The sequence below is a fragment of the Prunus mume genome, linkage group LG4 (assembly GCF_029339155.1).
Source record: "Prunus mume cultivar Tortuosa linkage group LG4, ASM2933915v1, whole genome shotgun sequence".
Taxonomy (NCBI): domain Eukaryota; kingdom Viridiplantae; phylum Streptophyta; class Magnoliopsida; order Rosales; family Rosaceae; genus Prunus; species Prunus mume.
In genome coordinates, this window is record NC_142701.1 from 26,126,156 (window position 1) to 26,144,354 (window position 18,199).

The 18,199-nt window shown below is 36.1% G+C and overlaps 1 protein-coding gene across 2 annotated transcripts; it reads left to right on the forward strand.

Moving 5' to 3' along the window:
- The first annotated feature begins 875 nt into the window (after positions 1-875).
- On the forward strand, positions 876-12,277 carry GORK (gated outwardly-rectifying K+ channel). Of its 2 annotated transcripts, XM_089049754.1 has the most exons (13): positions 876-1,252; positions 3,998-4,222; positions 4,576-4,639; positions 5,272-5,611; positions 6,597-6,892; positions 7,332-7,412; positions 7,876-7,974; positions 8,803-9,024; positions 9,173-9,352; positions 9,657-9,732; positions 9,822-10,116; positions 11,344-11,465; positions 11,969-12,277. In XM_089049754.1, the coding sequence occupies exons 1-13, from the start codon at positions 1,011-1,013 to the stop codon at positions 12,217-12,219; spliced, it is 2,493 nt and encodes an 830-aa protein (XP_088905880.1). In that variant the 5' UTR covers positions 876-1,010; the 3' UTR covers positions 12,220-12,277. The 2 variants fall into 2 exon arrangements, with proteins under 2 accessions (XP_088905880.1, XP_088905881.1); XM_089049755.1 differs by lacking the exon at positions 7,876-7,974.
- The last annotated feature ends 5,922 nt before the right edge of the window (positions 12,278-18,199 follow it).

Consider the following 18,199-nt stretch of genomic DNA (forward strand, 5'->3'; position numbering starts at 1 on the left):
TTTTGATTAGGAGATTAAGTTGTGCGTACGCAGCAAACAGAGCACCTCGTTCAAGCATTTCGTTGAACAGATTTTGTGCAGTAGCAGAGGGGCACCATTTCAGCATCTCCATGTCGTTTTCAAGCGAAGGAAGGTGTAGTTGCACCCTCCTTACGCCTATGTGGATCCGCCAATGCCCATGTTCATTCATTATCTCTCTGAATTTACAAAATAAATTCAAAAAGTTCAAAAGAAAATGAAACATCATTGAAAGAATCCTCTATTTTTTTTTTAGTCTTCGGTAAAAATAAATTAGATGGCACCACTACGCATACCAAGGCACTGAATATTCTTTTTAAGATATTAGAGAAGAAGTCCAAAAAACTTATTGAAGGAATCTTGATAAAATGGATTCGATGTGTGATTAACATGTTAATCCAATTTAAAATAAAACATTATGTACTAAAACATAATGAGAGAATAATTAGATTTGTTATTGGGCACCCCAGCCTCCAATGCGGTACACGTTGCGTCGCAGAAGATACAAATATTTATAAAATAAAAAATATTAAAAAAACGTAAAATGTTGTAAATACGTCAGCATGAAAAAAGGCACAATAGGAGTTGCAAGTATAAATTGGGAAGAGCGCAAAACAGATTTGAAGCTCAGTACTGCAGTCTTTCTGCGTTGCGTGCTTGGCTTAAAACTACAAAAAAAAAAACCCCCCAAAAAAGAAACAGATTTGAACAGATTTTAGCTTTGAAGCTTTCACTTTCTCCACCTTGCGTCTTCGTACTATCTTTTCACAACAAATCGCTAAGGTTTTCCGTGAAAAAGGTACTTGGATTTTCTCCGCAACCAAACATGTCATAAGCACCACGGCCGCCTCGTGATTTTTTATTTATTTATATATTTATCGCTCCGTTCGTGATTTGAAGATGCGCGCGCTTTCTTTTCAGTGTTGGATTTTATTTCAAATTCTCAATCTGAAGCGAACACGAACAGTCGATCGAGTCGGTGAATTTGAGAAATGTCGAGGAGAGTAGCAGAGCCTCACGAAAACCACGACGAGTTGAAGGACGAGGAGGAAGAGTATGAGGTTCAGGATATCAAGGACCGCATCAAATCGTCGCGCGGAAGCCGATTCAATCTCATCACGAACGAGTTAGGGCTCGACGACGACTCCTCTTCGATTCTGAGACGGTTCAGTCGCCAGAGCCTCATCAATGGCGTCAAAGGCCTTTCCCACGGCGTCATTCATCCTGACAACTGGTACGCTTCATCTTCAATCTCATTAATTTCTCTTTATTTTTATTATTATTATTTTAAAATTTGAGCGAGCGATGAACAAGAAAGTTGAATATTTGTGTCTCCAAAATTTTCGGCTAAGCAACGAATTAAAAAAAGAATCAGTATTTATCTATTATAATTTAATTTTATATAATATAAACGGCAGTGTAAACTACAAAAAGGAATATTTTTTACACATATTATGGTATCATAGGATTCACTTGAAATTTCTTGTCTGCAAATTGAAGTTTTTTTTCACTCGACTAGACCGATTAACATCTATTACAATTTATTTAAGAATAGTTACTGAATGAAAAATACTATGGGAGAGATCACATTTTTATACTGCCGACTTGTTTATTGATAACGGCTGCGACGCGTCCCAGTCATTTGGTTTTGACTTTGCGATGGTACAAATTTAAAATCACATGAACGGTTCGATTTTCTCCACCTGGATGATTGGATTTTAGGTGTTTGAATTGAGTAAGATGCATGCCGGTGTGTGGACCCCATATCTCAAATCCAATAGGTGTAGTGAGGTTACTGATGGATTTTCGAAAAAGATAAAGGAGAGGTTATTGATGGATGATTCAAAAAATTATTATTCGTCGACACGGTGGTGTTTTTTTTATGCGGACGTCGACATGGTGATTGTCTTTATTGTTGAAGGAGATTATGCTGTATATAACGCCGACCGTAAGTGTTACTGTCATGTGATATAGATATAGTCATAGATTTCACATGGCGTAGCATATTAATGTTTAATTATTGCTAGTATCATGATGGCTACTTTCTACAAAATTGAGTAAATTCTTTTTATATAAAAAATACAGAGTGACAATTATCATCTAGGTTTATTATATAAGCAATTCACGCTTATTTTTCCAAGTGTGAATATTAACTCATTTTAAATTAGTGATTAGGTGAATTTTTGTACCAATTCACTAGTTTGACAACAAATATATCAAATATCTAGTAAAACAAGTTGAGCTATACCACAAGTTTTATGGTGAAGATAGAAAGTAAGAAATACCAACGGGGTTTTGTCTGATCGAAAAAAAAAACTTTGATTTGCAGATCAAAGGTCTTATGTTTGAATCCTCATGACATCTTTGTTGTATGTGTGTGTGAAAACTCAAATTCCTGATAATTCAGATTATCAATTATAATAATAAAAAATTGAGAAATTAATTTGAAGTACCAATAATACTTTTTTAATTGTGTACTTATTTTTGGTACTAGAGCACCGTATGACTAGGACAGCTGTTTCTTGCCTTGCGTGTGCAACTCATGCTTATTATTATTTCCTTTTGTTTTTTTAGATTCCGCGACGCCAAACAATTAACTAATAAATAAGTACACAACTATTAATAATAAATAAAATTCAACCAAAAATGGATTAAATTAAATAAAGTTGTCTTCCAATTCAAGAGATAATTATTTTTTTATTTTTATTTTTATTTTTTCTGAAACGATTGTACGTTATTCATAAAATTAATTATTAAACATCATTTTTCTTTTTCGGTCTGTGTGTTGGATAAATTAGGTGTAGGTTGTAGATGTTGTTCCTTGTTGACTAATTCTTGGTTTTCCTTGTGTGGTCGATCCCAGGATTGATATCACATAGTCGTAGTTATCCATATCTATCATGGACATGTCAGCCCAATTTTGCGAGCCTAGATGTAGATTTTTCTTGGGGATATGATTTAGAAATGTTACCGTTAATCTCTAAAATTATAACACGTGTGGAGTGATGTGTTTATGTTTTAAGTATTTTATAAATAATTGTACATATTTCATGTATACAATGGCAAAATTAAAGTAACGCTTTCATAGTATTCAAAACTCAGATATAAAATAAATACAAACACAACAATTTCGAGGACGGGTAAGACTAATCATATTTGTAAAAAGTTCATATCAACAGTCAAAAAATCAAACGACCAAATCCAGAATTTAACATATAAAAAACTTTAAATCAAATGTACTACACATGTATGTATGCATTATTCATGTTTAATAAGTGCATTTTTTACTAATTTGTTGATTGTTTTAATAAGGATGATTGGAGTAAAAAATTGGGTGATTATGTTTCTTTAAGACTAGGTTTTAATCTTTTGAAGCTCCATGTTCTCTCTCCACATATAGAAATGAGTAAGGAATAATCTCATGCATGATAACTGATACATTATGTTCTCGAGATTGTAAAGTAGAGACGCACATCAACCCTTGGCATTAGTTCAAGTAGTGAAGGAGAGTAGAGTATTGGGTTAGGATTATATTAGAAAAACGTAGTTCAACCCTTGGCATTTTTTCCAAGAAAAAATAAACCCACTAGAAAAAGTACTCTTTCTACCTTCATCCCTAGACCCTCACAAATTAACCCAGCACACGTCTTTTAAAAAAAAAAAAAAAAAAATTTTGAACAAAACTTCTATGATCTCCATCATGGATTGGTGACTGACAAATGAATGCTCAAACTGTGGTTTGAGCATTATGTTCAGCACATCAGCGTTGAACACAACACATAGTGTTAGTGTTATGTTCAGCCAATTAAATACATATATGGAAACATTATATATATATATATATATAAATATGTCATTATCAACTTCACCAAAGAAAGTTTTTTGTTTTGTTGTTATTTTTCTCCTCTTCTTGTTTTGGTGTTTTGGTCAGTTTGTGTTAAAAGGAAAAAAAAACCTGAAATGTGACGACCAAATGCAGGTGGTATCGGGCATGGACGAAATTCATACTGGTGTGGGCAGTGTACTCATCCTTCTTCACACCTTTCGAGTTTGGGTTTTTCAGGGGTTTGGAAGAGAAACTTTTTATAATGGACGTAGTAGGACAGGTAGCATTCCTTTTGGACATAATTTTGCAGTTTTTCCTGGCTTACAGAGATGGTCAGACATATCGAATGGTCTATAAGCGAACTCCTATTGCTCTCAGGTTAGTATATTCTTTTCACTCTAGCTGTTATGTTAGCTTATGCAATTGTCTTAGCAACAGTAGCATATATATACGGTTTTGTCGATTCTTATCATATACCACCATAGTCATATAAGCTAGATGCTGAAATGTTGGAAACACAATCTGATTGTCTATGTTTATAGAAGAGTAGGTTGTGGTAATGGGTTTTAACTGTTTAAACTTCTTAGCAAGTAATCACTACTTACTGGTATGTATAGAATTTAGTTACCACTTTAAAGCAAACAAATGTACATGGTAATTTCACAAGCCATGTTCTTCCAGCATTTTACTTTATTTCCAGTGCAGTGCCGAATTTAACTTTTCCTTTGCAGGTACTTGAAATCTAATTTTATCATTGATCTGCTTGGTTGTATGCCTTGGGATAACATCTACAAGGTAATTCCAATTTTACCCATATATATCTCTCAACACCATTTTCTCCTTTTTTGTATTTTGAATATTGAGGGGGTAGCAGGGGGTCTTTCATTTTTTATTGTTATTCAGGATTATGCGTTATGACATTTGAGTGGTGGCTTTTTATAGTTATGGGTAAGTAACTGTATGAAAAAGATTGTCGCGAGATAATTTAATTAACTGCTTAGGATAGATGTCCCAACTCTTAAATTTAAGTTTAAAATTTGGGCTAACACTCAGATTTTCGTATATAAATGGGCAGGTAACTCTATGTCAAGTGACAATCCTTAGTCATACGCCTTTATTTGTTCAGAAAACATTTTATTGCTTTCAAGGATAATACATGCTCTTGGATGGGTCTCCTAACTGTATTCTTTACGGATGGGCGGTTTATGTGACTTGCCCTTCAACACTTTCAGGCAGGAAATGTTAGTTTGTTACTACTCTTGTTTTGCCAATGCATGAGATTTGCAGGCAGATGTACCGAATCTATGAGATCAAAATAAATTTGCAGCATATATCTTGATTTGTTAAAGTAATAAAGTTGATCTACTATAATGCTTGCAATATGTTTCTTCTTCCGTATTCACTTGATGAAAGCTGTTTTTGAATAGGTTTGTGGGAGAAGAGAGGAAGTGAGGTATCTCCTATGGATAAGGTTAAGTCGGGTGCGCAAAGTCACTAAGTTCTTTAAAGACCTAGAGAAGGATATTCGTATCAATTATAATTTTACCAGGGTTATAAAGCTTCTTGTTGTTGAACTCTATTGCACGCATACAGCAGCCTGCATCTTTTACTATTTGGCTACCACCTTGCCTGCATCACAAGAGGGGTACACATGGATTGGAAGTTTGAAGTTAGGTGACTATAGTTATTCAAACTTCAGGGATATCGACTTATGGAAGCGCTATACAACTTCTATGTATTTTGCCATTGTAACCATGGCCACTGTTGGTAAGTTACTTTTAAAATATCTTTTTAATGAATACAACCGTATTTTGCTTATCATTTCAGTTTTCATCTTGTGATTGCGACTATCCTACTAAAAAAAAACTGTTCTAGTGCTGACTTCAGGACTGTAGTTCTTACGTGATTTCTGTTAGTGGTGGTGCTTTTCCTTCTTTCTTTCTTTCTTCTTTTATTGTAAATCTGGTTGGCAACTATCATGGTTGTTTTGGCTAGGAAAGCTCTTCTGCGATGGTAGAGCAATGCAATATGCCAATTTTCTTTTCTTTCTTTAGTTCGGTGATTGTTCAACCCAAGACTTGATTTTCTTAATAACTCGGAAGTTGGAACTAATGCTAGCATTCTGTCAATGTTCAATCGTTTAGTTTTATGAGGAACTCCTTTTAATTGTTCTCTCTCTCTCTCTGTGAGGATCAAACAAAGGCAACCTAAAGAAGATATGGTTGGTTTTGAATCATGGTTTGCACAAGACCTGACTGCATGTGCATTTCTGGTTCCAGTTTGACTTATTTAAGGAGTGGAAAGTTGATGGTTGATTAAAAACTGTCCTGTTAGAATGGGTCTATTTATGAAAAGGCCATCAAAAAAATTTCGCGGTGATGGTATTACTCGTAGGAGGTTTTTATTTGTCGATGGTAACAGTGTTCGATTACCTGTAAGTGACAATGTAGTGGATCATCATGGCCGTACTGCTTTATTTATTGATCTCTATTCAAAGAACAGGAGTGGTATTGGTATCCGTATTTTTCTGTAGTGTCTCTCTATGGTCTGTACGTCGCTTCCTTTGTCTAGTTGCTTGTGTAGAAAATTGTCAAGTAATTCCTTTACAGAATCTTTGTTCATTAATCCACATTTAACATGCCCAGAGGATCCATATTCTGTTGGTGGTACTCAATAATGGTTTATACTTGCCATGTGCACTTATCCAGTTGGAATGTTTAGTATTACATGAAGAACACTCTTTCTTTCACAGGCTATGGAGATATTCATGCAGTCAACCTGAGGGAGATGATATTCATTATGGTTTATGTATCTTTTGACATGGTTCTTGGAGCGTATTTGATTGGTAACATGACAGCATTAATTGTAAAAGGATCAAAGACAGAAAAGTTCAGGGACAAAATGACGGATGTTATAAAATATATGAACAGAAATAGACTTGGGAGGGATCTTCGTAATCAAATCAAAGGTCACTTGCGTTTACAATACGAGAGTACCTACACTGAGGCTGCTGTTCTCCAGGACATTCCTGCTTCAATTCGCGCCAAGGTAAAATAGGAATAAAAGCTCTGTCAACTTTCTCTATTGTTGAGTTCGTTACAGTAAATTATATGAGAAGCATTTCAACTTAATTCATATGCATATTCTAGAAACACTTGGGTTGTTGGTTTTTGTTAAACGGATAAGTAAATTAATGTGTAACAGCTGCAAGACTAATAGGTTAATGTAAAATTTGTTGTTCATTACTATCTACACATGGATGCACATGAACACACACAAGCGGCCGGCCACACACCCACAGGAACCTTGGTAGTTTTTATTAAAGGAGATACCTCATGTCCATTCCTCTTTAGAGGTTCAGAAACTTTTTTCCTTCATTCCAATCTGTATGCATTATTCAGACTGTTGTACATCATGGGATTTTAGTTGAGTGTATGTTTTAAAAAAGACTTGTGTATCCTCAAAATGAGTTGTTTCTTCGTTGCAGATTTCACACACTTTATATTTCCAGTACATTGAAAGTGTTCCTCTCTTCAAGGGATGCTCGGCAGAATTCATCAATCAGATTGTAAGTAAATTTTTCCATTTGCACAAATAGATAACAAAGCATGTTCGCGTGAAACACTGATAGTTGGATCTTGCTCCAAATGTACAATGCCAATTTGTTTATACGCTTCATTGGCTGCTAATGTATTATCATAGACAATAACAAACATGTAGGATTGGTTCTTCTTGTACCCTAGGAAACATTCAACAAATTGTTGTACTTTGTTGCATGGAAATTTTTTGATCTTTCACCTTCTCTGAAAAACAATACATGGGATGGGATATAAGGGTTTACTGTCTTGCGCATGAGAAGAAAGCCACCTTAAAGCAGCTATTTGTATGCATGGTGCAGTTGTGTCTAACACTCGGTAGTTTCATGTGCAGCACCACATGTAATGTTAAATAGGATCTTCCTTGCTCCATGGATATCCCTGCTTTGTGTGACTTAGTGAAATGGGTTATTCTTATTCTTTTCTTCTTTGCAGGTCATTAAACTCCATGAGGAATTTTTTCTCCCTGGAGAAGTGATAATGGAACCTGGAAACGTGGTAGATCAACTTTATTTCGTCTGTCATGGTTTGCTGGTATGATTCAATAATCTAGAGTCAGTGATCAAATTTGAAAACTAATTCAACCAATTCATACAAGTTTAAACCTGTATGCAGTTTGTCCTCCGAAATAAGTTTTGTCCTAGTTGTAACCTGTATGCTACTTGGTTTACAATTTTATATTTCTAATTTTCTGCACAAATCAAGATATGTAGAAGCAGCGGTGGCAATTATAATGGTAAGCTGGGTATTAGTGGTGAGTTTTTGGCTAGTGGTAAAGAGTGTTGACTGTCCAAAGGTCGAGTAGTGTCACTTGGTAGTGACTGGTAGAACTAGCAATGATAGAGAGGGCTGCATTTGTCGTGGTGTAGTGGTAGTGATGATGGCACAACACAAGTGTGGATGTTGGTAGGTGTAGTAATGGTGGTGGGTCACTGGCCATGGCGATGGTAGTTGTACGGACCAATTGGAGTTAACAACTGGTAGGTCATAGTGGTAGAGGTGTCATGCTATGCTGGTTTGCTTCTTAGAAGGTTAAAAGGAGAGGTAATGGCCGGACTAACAATATTTCTAAGAAAAACCAGATTTTTAGTTTACTTTTTGCTAATGGAGAAAAACCAGATAATGAGAATTATCAACTGCTTTTTAACCGATCTTGACCGCAAAATTGGTGCCATGAGAACTAGTTTTTTTGCATACTGACTGGTTAACAAAAAAATACAATTCATAATGGTTTGACGTTCCTCATACAATTCGTAAGTTACATGTCTATTTGCTGTCCCCTTCTAAAACAGACTTTTATGAACTCGCATCACATTGGTATGACCCTTCTGCTATGAGACTAACAAAAGTATTCTTGTACAGGAGGTGGTAGGCATCGTGGAAGATGGAACAGAAGAAACTGTTTCACAATTGGAACCTAACAGCTCATTTGGAGAAATCTCCATTCTTTGCAACATTCCCCAACTTTATACAGTTAGGGTGCGTGAGTTATGTAGGCTTCTGCGACTAGATAAACAATCTTTTACAAGCATCCTTGACATATATTTTTATGATGGGAGGAAAATCTTGAACAACCTTCTAGAGGTAAGTTTTCTGTGGTAATTTATATTCTTTTTGTAATGTGCCTATAACTCTGTGGCAATGTTTTGAATACATATTCCTCTTGTTTTTTCAAACAAACTTGATGTTAAATGATCAATGAGTGTCCATCATATGGCTGAAAATGTTACAGGGTGCACCTCGCATCAAACAACTAGAATCAGACATTACATTTCACATTGGAAAGCAAGAAGCTGAACTTGCTTTGAAGGTCAATAGTGCGGCTTATCATGGAGATCTGTTTCAGCTAAAAGGTTTGATCCGTGCTGGAGCTGATCCCAACAAGACAGATTATGATGGAAGGTCACCATTGGTATGAAATGTTATGAATTTTTTTAGATTTATCATTGTGAATGCATCTATGACTTATCTGGTGTGTGTGCGTTGTGAAAGTTTTTGCTAAAGAAAGGGCTTAGCCAACTTCAGGAGTTGACTATGGAATGCATTTAATGAAGTTTTAAGATGTGGCCCTTAAGTAATAAATGTAATACCGATGGTAAAAAGCTTCTTTGACAAGAAAAGAATTCGTAAAAAGACTTGAGACTAGTTTGATATTTTTTCTAAAGATGAGCAGAAGTGAGATAGATTTGTCTGAAAGGAGTCTTTCTTCTCTACAGCATCTTGCTGCATTAAGGGGACATGAAGATATTGCACTTTTCCTTATTCAGGAAGGCGTAGATATCAACATCAAAGGTAATTTTACGATACAAGAATCCAAATATGGTTTTATCTGTTACCCCAATCGTAGTACCACGCTATAATAAGTTGTTTATTTTTTCTAGACACTTTTGGGAACACACCCTTACTTGAAGCCATAAAAAACGGCAACGATCGAGTTTCTTCTTTACTTATTAAAGAAGGGGCCTCCTTGAAGATGGACAATGCTGGTAGTTTTATATGTACAGCCATTACCAAGGGGGACTCAGATTTCATTAAAAGGTTATTGTCAAATGGCATTGACCCGAACTCCAAAGATTATGATCACCGGACCCCACTTCATGTAGCTGCCTCGGAGGGATTATATATGATGGCAAAGTTGCTGTTAGAAGCTGGGGCTAGCGTTTTCTCAAAGGACAGGTTGAAAATTCATTTCCGTTTGTTGGATGCATACATATCTTGACCGTTTCTGTTTATAATGTTTCCTAGGTAAGGTCTATAGAGTATTAAATATAGTCAGACTTCAGTGGTTAGATCTAATTATCTGCATTTTGTAACAAGTTTTGTTTCATTTCCATGGCCGTCAACCTACATGCACCTCTTTTAGTGCCTAAACAATTACAAATGATCTTTTGAATTTTCGGATAAATCAGTATAGGGAAATCACTGTAAAATTTCCCCTGGATCTTAAAGCCGATTATCTGACCTTTATTAAGAGCCAGGTTTTTCTTTAGAAATGTTTTGGACTTACCTGTGTTTATTTTCATCTTCCAAAATTATGACAAGCACTGCAACACTCTAGAACATGCATATTGAAACTTACACAGGACCAATGGTGTTTTCTCTTCACTTTTCTTGCTTCTATTTCCCTTGTCTGCAAGTCTCGAACTCATTAATGGAGTGCTTTGGTTTCTCAAGTAATAGAGCTTGGAGAACTAAACTTTACCTGCTCACCTTCCTGTCTAATTCCTGCTTTGATATTGTGATAGCTTCCATACCCTTCTATTGAGATCCCTCAAATAATTTTATTTGAGGGACGCCCTTTAGTACCCTACAATTTTTTTTCCAATGATCAAAACCATCTATTTTTTAGGTCTTCATTCATAGATCATCCTTACAAAAAATTAGACAATTTGGAAACCTCGACATCCAATTGTGTCTACAAAATTGAACACGGTGCTTCAAGAAAGTATTAAAATTTCAATAACTCTGATCAAATGATATCAGATTCAAGTGATAGAGATGATCTTTGAATGAGTATCTACAAAATAGACGGTTTGGATAGTGAAATATATATATATATATATATATATATATATATATATATATATTGTCCATTTTGTCAATGAGAAACTCACTGCCATAATGTAATTTCTCTTAGGCTGGTTCTCTAGTATTGTTTGACATGTAGTTTAGAATCTAAACCTTATAGATCCAACCCCTTGCCATTGCTGGCTATAGCTCATACCTCCTACAATTGTACCCTTAGGTTGAGATACATAATGTCGCCTACTCCATAGTTTGTCTAGCATCTTTCCTCCTACCCTAGTTTTTGACACGTTTCTATCTTTCATTTCAATTGTTATATAGTAGCTTCTCTTCTTGCTGCAATAACACTATATGATTGTTTTCTCCCTACCCCCGCAGATGGGGAAATACCCCACTAGATGAAGGTCAGATGTGTGGGAACAAGAATTTGATTAAACTGCTAGAAGAAGCAACGGCTACTCAGTTGACAGAATCTCCTTACCGTGCTCAAGAACTCGCAGGTATTGAGAAGAATCTGTTATAATTTTTTTGCCAGGTTATATATTCTTTGCTAAGATTGAATGGAACACCGGAATTAAATTTAATGACCTGTAGGCAGGTCAAACTGCCTAGTCAACAAGTTCTTTGATTCTTTGTTCCTCACCAGAGATTAGAGAGAACAAGAGCCAGAAAGAAAATTCTAACAACAAGAAGGTTTACACCAACCTTAAAATAGGAATAATTCCCACCAACTTCTCTTACTGGATCAAGCAATAGAAAGTCAAGTGTTATTTGTTAGAATTTAAGGTTAACGCCTTATCTTTCTAGTGTCGCTTCCTTCCTGCATTGAGTCCCAATCTGGAACGCACTTGGGCATGGATATGAGTTTCTTTGCCAAGACAGGCTAGGAAATCTTTCAAACAGTGTTTCCATTTGTACTGTGGAAAGGGATTTCATCATTGTTTTGCTACTGCTACTTTGTAACTTTGTAAGTTAATAACCAAATTTCTGTTGCAACGTGCAGATAAACTGCACCCAAAGAAATGCACTCTGTTTCCTTTCCATCCATGGGAAGGCAAAGAACAAAGAAGACCTGGAATTGTGTTATGGGTCCCTACTACCATTCAAGGGCTCATCAAAACAGCGACAGACCTACTAGAATTTTCAAGTGGTTCCTTTATAATATTATCAGAAGATGGAGGTAAAATTCTTGATGTAGACTTAATAAATGATGGTCAGAAGCTGTATTTAGTCAGTGATACACATTTGACATAAACATTTTGGCCTTATGTTATAATTTTAATATAGTCCTTGTGTGATTTTTGTATGCAAACGGGAATGTATCTCTCCATTTGTTGTACTTGGCGACTTTATATCAGTTTCAAGGTTTGTGAGATAAAGAGAAACCAAAGCATAGCATTGTGAGAGCACACTATAATAGCAGTTGACAAGGTGAGAGACATGGACAACAATACTTTTGGTTGTATCTAGTTGGTTTTGATTGCAAGTTAAATGGATACCTCATATAGATTAGTTACACAAATCATCATGTGGGCCCTAAAGGGTATTCTCAAATAAAATTATTTGAGAGATCCCTCAATAGAAAGGGAAGATATATATATATAAATATCGTCCCTTTGTAGAGTTTGATGCAAATTTTATTTAAATGATATGAACTGTCCATTATTTAAGACTTTATTTAAAAATAATCAAAAAAATTAGCAAAATCGAAAACCATGAAGAAATCTAGTTGTGATCAATAAAATTGATGAACCCGATGGTTTAAGAATGCACTAAAACTACAACCATCGATTGAGTGGTCAAATAATTTCAAATTCAAGTGATTTTTTGTAGAGATGATCTTTGAGATTTTAAAAATAGATGGTTTGGATTATGAAAATACAATATGAATGGGCCCGACAAGGGGATCCCTGCCTCAACTTAAGAGGGCAAATATGTGACATCATATTTTATACACAAATTTTAAATACAATTTTTAAGCCATTATATTACTCCACTTTTAATGGATGAAATTAAATATGAAATTAAATATGACATTCTTATAATTTATATTCTAATAACAGATTGATGCTGGACATGCGACATCATTTTCAGCTAAATGACCACTGAAACCACCATGTAATTACGCAGCAAAAATGAATGACACATGGAAAGGCTAACAGGTGGCTAACATGCCGTCACCAATTGAAGCTTCGTATTGCAATTTGCATGGGGGTGATCTGTTACATTGCATTATTTCTTCAGTGTAATGGTCAACTAGAGTGGCTAGCTTGATCATCACGTTCGTTGAAATGTCCATCGACTTTTAAAAGCCACAACTGTCCTCCACTCCGCTCTCCATTATAAATTACCCAATACACAACATAACAATCTCCAAATTGAGCTATTGTTTGATCCAAGTCCAGAAAACCAGAGCAAGCCATTTTTATTTTTAATCATAAGCTATGAACATCATCAGACAGGCTGCAATCATATGCTCATCTCTTCCCCTTGTGGGCTCTCTTGTTCATCTCTTTTTTTCTTCTATTTCAGACAAGCTTTCAATCTCCGGAGAAAACATGAAGAAAGGTGAGGATCAAAATTCTGTTGTTGCTTCTGATCCAAGTAATGTAACGGCCCAGATGCATTTCCGGCAACTTCAACACATAAGAACAGCTTGATCATAATGTTATTGAATGCCCATAAGGGTATGGTTTTTTTAGTATAGCCTTCTATATATTTAGGGGCAAACCTCTCCTCTGTCTTTTACTTTTCTTTTTTAGACACTTGAGAGCAACGTTTTCTTCTCGGTAGCAGTGGGGCTAGATTATAATTTTCCATTTTATAAATGATAACTTGTCACCGATTGTAAGAAATTGGGGAATTCGCTTCTTGGCTGGCTCAGGTTATTGGGGGAGTTTTTATCTATGTCTACTATATTACTATTGTGATGACTCTCTTTACAGTTTGTGTCATTTGTAATCTATTTTTCCCATTAATTTAATAAAATTCTATTGCGTTTTTTATAAAAAAAAAATTAAAAAGAAAAGAAAATGTGGAATTCTAAGCATAATTGAGGAGTTTTGAATCCAAATTAAGTCATGGTGGTGGGTTTTCTATTGAACTCTTCTACACTTTAGAATTTTGAAGCCATGTTAGTCATCAGGACAGTCCGTCCGTAGTCAAATGGTTATCAAACTAACCATTAGTTAATATCTAGCTTCACTCTGATGCTCTCTTTGAGTGCCGCCAAAGTGCCAACTTGTTCCTTGAGTCTTTAGAAAGAGGGCGATCCTCAATCCTATTGATGATAGCCAAAGCTGCTCCCTTTATTTACAACCTATTTATACGGTTTGGTTACCAAATTGCTTAAACCCAGAAATTTCAAATTTTGCTGGTGTTGATGAGAGATGAGAAAAGAGAGAGAGAGAGAGAAGGAAGAGGGGTGGGTGGTAGGCTTTCAGGTCCCCTTCTATATTTGTAAAATTAATCCATCCCATCAATTTACTACTAACACCTAACAATGCTATGGTTTTTTTTTTTGGGTATGTTATAAAGGGGTAGGGGTTTTCTCACACACACACACACACCCCGGTGCATGGGGTGTCACGCCCCGATGGCCTGGTCACGTGATAGTAGCATGTGCCTCGAGAATCCCAAGAATACAACACTCACCCACCCGAGTGTCATACTCCCAAGTGTTCTCAAAATACGTTAAGCCTTTTTGGTGATGGTACGATCATAGTATTTCAATGACAGCGGAAATTTACAAACTAAAATATAACTACAAAATATTTACATAAGTACCAACCCCAACGGTTACAAGGGTTTGAGTATCCAAGTAACCAAGTTCCGAAGATACAAAATATGAGGAGTTCAAACTCAACCCTAGACAAAGAGTACAAGCCAAGAGTGTTTAAAGGGTACACAAAACCCAGTTACAACATATTTTACAAGATTACAAAAGATGAGTTTCTTGACCTGCAAATAACGTGTAGCACGGGGAGAAATGACAAGTTTCAGATGCCGAGCCACGAACCTAGTCAACGTCTAGGTTGTTGACCTGATCGTAATCTACACCAAAAATAGTGGTGAGCATCACGTATGATCATTTACCCTAGTAGGGGACACCCCAGCCATGTTTTAAAAAATGATTAAGTTAATGTTATTCTTTTTAATATCGTACACCAAAGCATTAAAACCAATGCACATAAAAACAATTATCAGATTATCAGTTTGAAACACTTGGCATGCTCACACAGCTTTTCATAAACAATATTTCGGGATCCCAGTAACTTCATGTGATGATCGATCCATTAGGCCACTCTTACCACGCAGGGTAAAGTAGCAAGAGTGTCCATGTCAATGGCCACCCCGTAGGCTATCCTAAGCTATTTAAAGGCCTTAGACTAGCCGGTCCCTGTAACCCCTCCGGAGGTTTAAGGTATCGAAACCTAAGGTCATTGTTACGTGACCCTTCACTCTCAGGTCATCCTAGTTAGAACATCGTCAACACCAAAGGTCGGTGCCCAAAAGAATATCAACACCACACATCAATGCCAATCACGAACTATGCAGTTTCATCACACATCAATATTTAATACAGTAGTACAAGCACGAAAACACAAGACCGGGAGTGAGTCCCCCTACCTGGAGTCCACATCTTTAGCCAACACAAGCACCTAGCTCAACCATCATTACGTTCGCGTTCGGCTACTTGAGCTCCTAACTGAACAACAAGTAACAAGTTAAAACATGTCTTAGGGACAAACGTCACTAGTTAGGGTTATGTCCGATTTCATTCCGTTAACCCTAGGTTGAGGCCGGAACCCTGAGTCAAAAACCCTAAGTCGTATAAACGTGCTTCCTACCCTAGAAATCGAATTAGGGTTAGGGTTTAAGGTCTTGAATAGGTTCGAAATAAATTTGGACAAGGACCAAAAGTTAGGGTTTAGGTTCGGGACTTGGAAAACATTTTTCAAAAGTTCAAAATAATTTTCAAGTAATTAAAAGAAATTTCCAAAAGTTCAAGTCATTTCAAAATAATTAATTATTAATTTAAAAGTAATTTTTGAAAAATAAATAAGTGTTAATTTTTTAATACAAGACAATTTTAATAACAAATTAAACAAATTTAGTAATTTATTAAATTAATTAACTAAATTGGAAATTAATTAAATTAGTTAATTGGAACTAATTAAAGTAATTAAATAATTCTAAACTATTATTTGGATACCAAATTAACTAATTTAAACAAAATTAAAGTATTTAAACAAATTAGGAAATTACCAATCATTTAACTAAATTATAAATTAAATTCGAAATAATTAAATTAACTAACTAAAACTACTTAATTAAACTAGAACAAGAATTAAGACTAAATAAATTAATAAAGTAACTAAACAAATAATTAAAACTAAATTAAATAAAACTAGAGAGAGATAGAAATAATAACTTAAGGAGGAGTGAGAGGCTCCCAAATCAAAATGGGAGTCTGAAAATGAAAGTGTTGGGGGTTATTTATAGGCAAGGAGGAGGAAAATAGATGGTTAGGATTGAATAAATTAATATAAAATTCGGACAAATAATGGAAGGCTGAGATCAAGGGAAATGGGCGGTGTGTTGTGGAACGTTGGATCCTCACCAAAAATCTTGATGGAGCACGCTACAGACGTTTTTAATATTGTACAACAAGTTTTTAATATCGTACAATAAGTTCAATGACAATGACATGTAGCACACTACGGATGGTCTAGCGTCCGATTTACGGTTGGAATCAAATTGCCAACGCCACGTTAGCAGTAGGCAAACCAATCATGCCTCGCCACGTTAGCCATTGTTAGTCTCTTGTCAGTGCCTCTCGTCAGTCCGATCAGCTACGTCAGCTCGCCATCGACTCTCCAGAATGCGCCACTTGTTACTTTTTCTTTTCCAATTTTTTTTATTTTCCAGAACTTCTAAAATCCACCAAAAATAGCTCCGAGCTTCGAAGAATTCCCTGAAACTTCCTACGGACTCGTCTTCACCTCTACTATTTTTCTATTGCCTTTACCTGTCCAAAATTCTTCAAATATTTACCAAAAAAATCTCATTTATACACTTGCGAGAACTTCTAAAATTACAAAGATTTTCTCAAGGCTCACAATCCACCCTCTTAAAAGAAATCTCGTCGTTGAGATTTACAAGACACATTTCCTTACTCAAACAAGTGTGGATATGTCACATGCTCCCGGGATCGGTTCCGCCATAGCACGATATTGTCTGCTTTAGGCCCCCCTCTCTGCCCTCACGGTTTTGTTTATGGAAACTCAAGAGTAACTTCCCAGTACCCATCTTGGAATTGCTCTAGCCCTAACTCGCTTAACTTTGGATTTCCTATGACTCCGAAGCAGTGAGCTCCCAAAAGGCCTCGTACTAGATGGAGGCAGGCATGTACATATAAGGCACATCACCCCATCTCCGTTAGTCGATATAGGATTTTACATGATACTTTCTTCTCATATTAGACTCTAGTTCCCAAGTTGCTTCCTCGACCCCATGATGTTGCCACTTAACCTTCACTAGTAGCACGTTTCAATTTTGGAGTCATTTTGTCTCGTAAGCCAAAATGCTCACGGGACCTTCCTCATAGGTCACATCTTGCTGCAGAGACAAGTCGACCCATGGCATGATTTATAGGAGATCAGGTGCACTTTTCTTCAATTGGGAAACATGAAAAACACTGTGTACGTAGGACAATTGAGGCAAAAACTCTAATTTGTATGCAACAATTCTGACACGTTCAATTACTTTGAACGGTTCAACATACCTTAGGGCCTAGCTTGCCTCATACACCAAATCTTTGGATCCTTTTTTGTAGGCTAACCTTCAGAAATACAAGGTCCCTAATACTGAACTCAAAGGGAAGTCTCTTCTTGTCCACATACAACTTCTGTCGACTTTGAGCAGCTCGTAGCCATTCTTTGATAACTCTGACTTTCTCAGTTGCCTCCTTGATAAGGTTTGGGCCTAGCACAAGTTAATCCATCGGTGTCGGCCCAACACATCGGTGATTAGCACGGTCTCGCATAAAGTGCTTCGTACGATGCCATTCCGATGCTACTCTGATAACTCTTATCGTATACGAACTCTGCAAGTGGGAGATGCTCACTCCACTTATCACCCAAGTCTAGTACACATGCTCTTAACATATCCTTAAGAATTTTAATTACTCTCTCGGACTGCCCATTATACTGAGGATGATAAGCCGTACTCA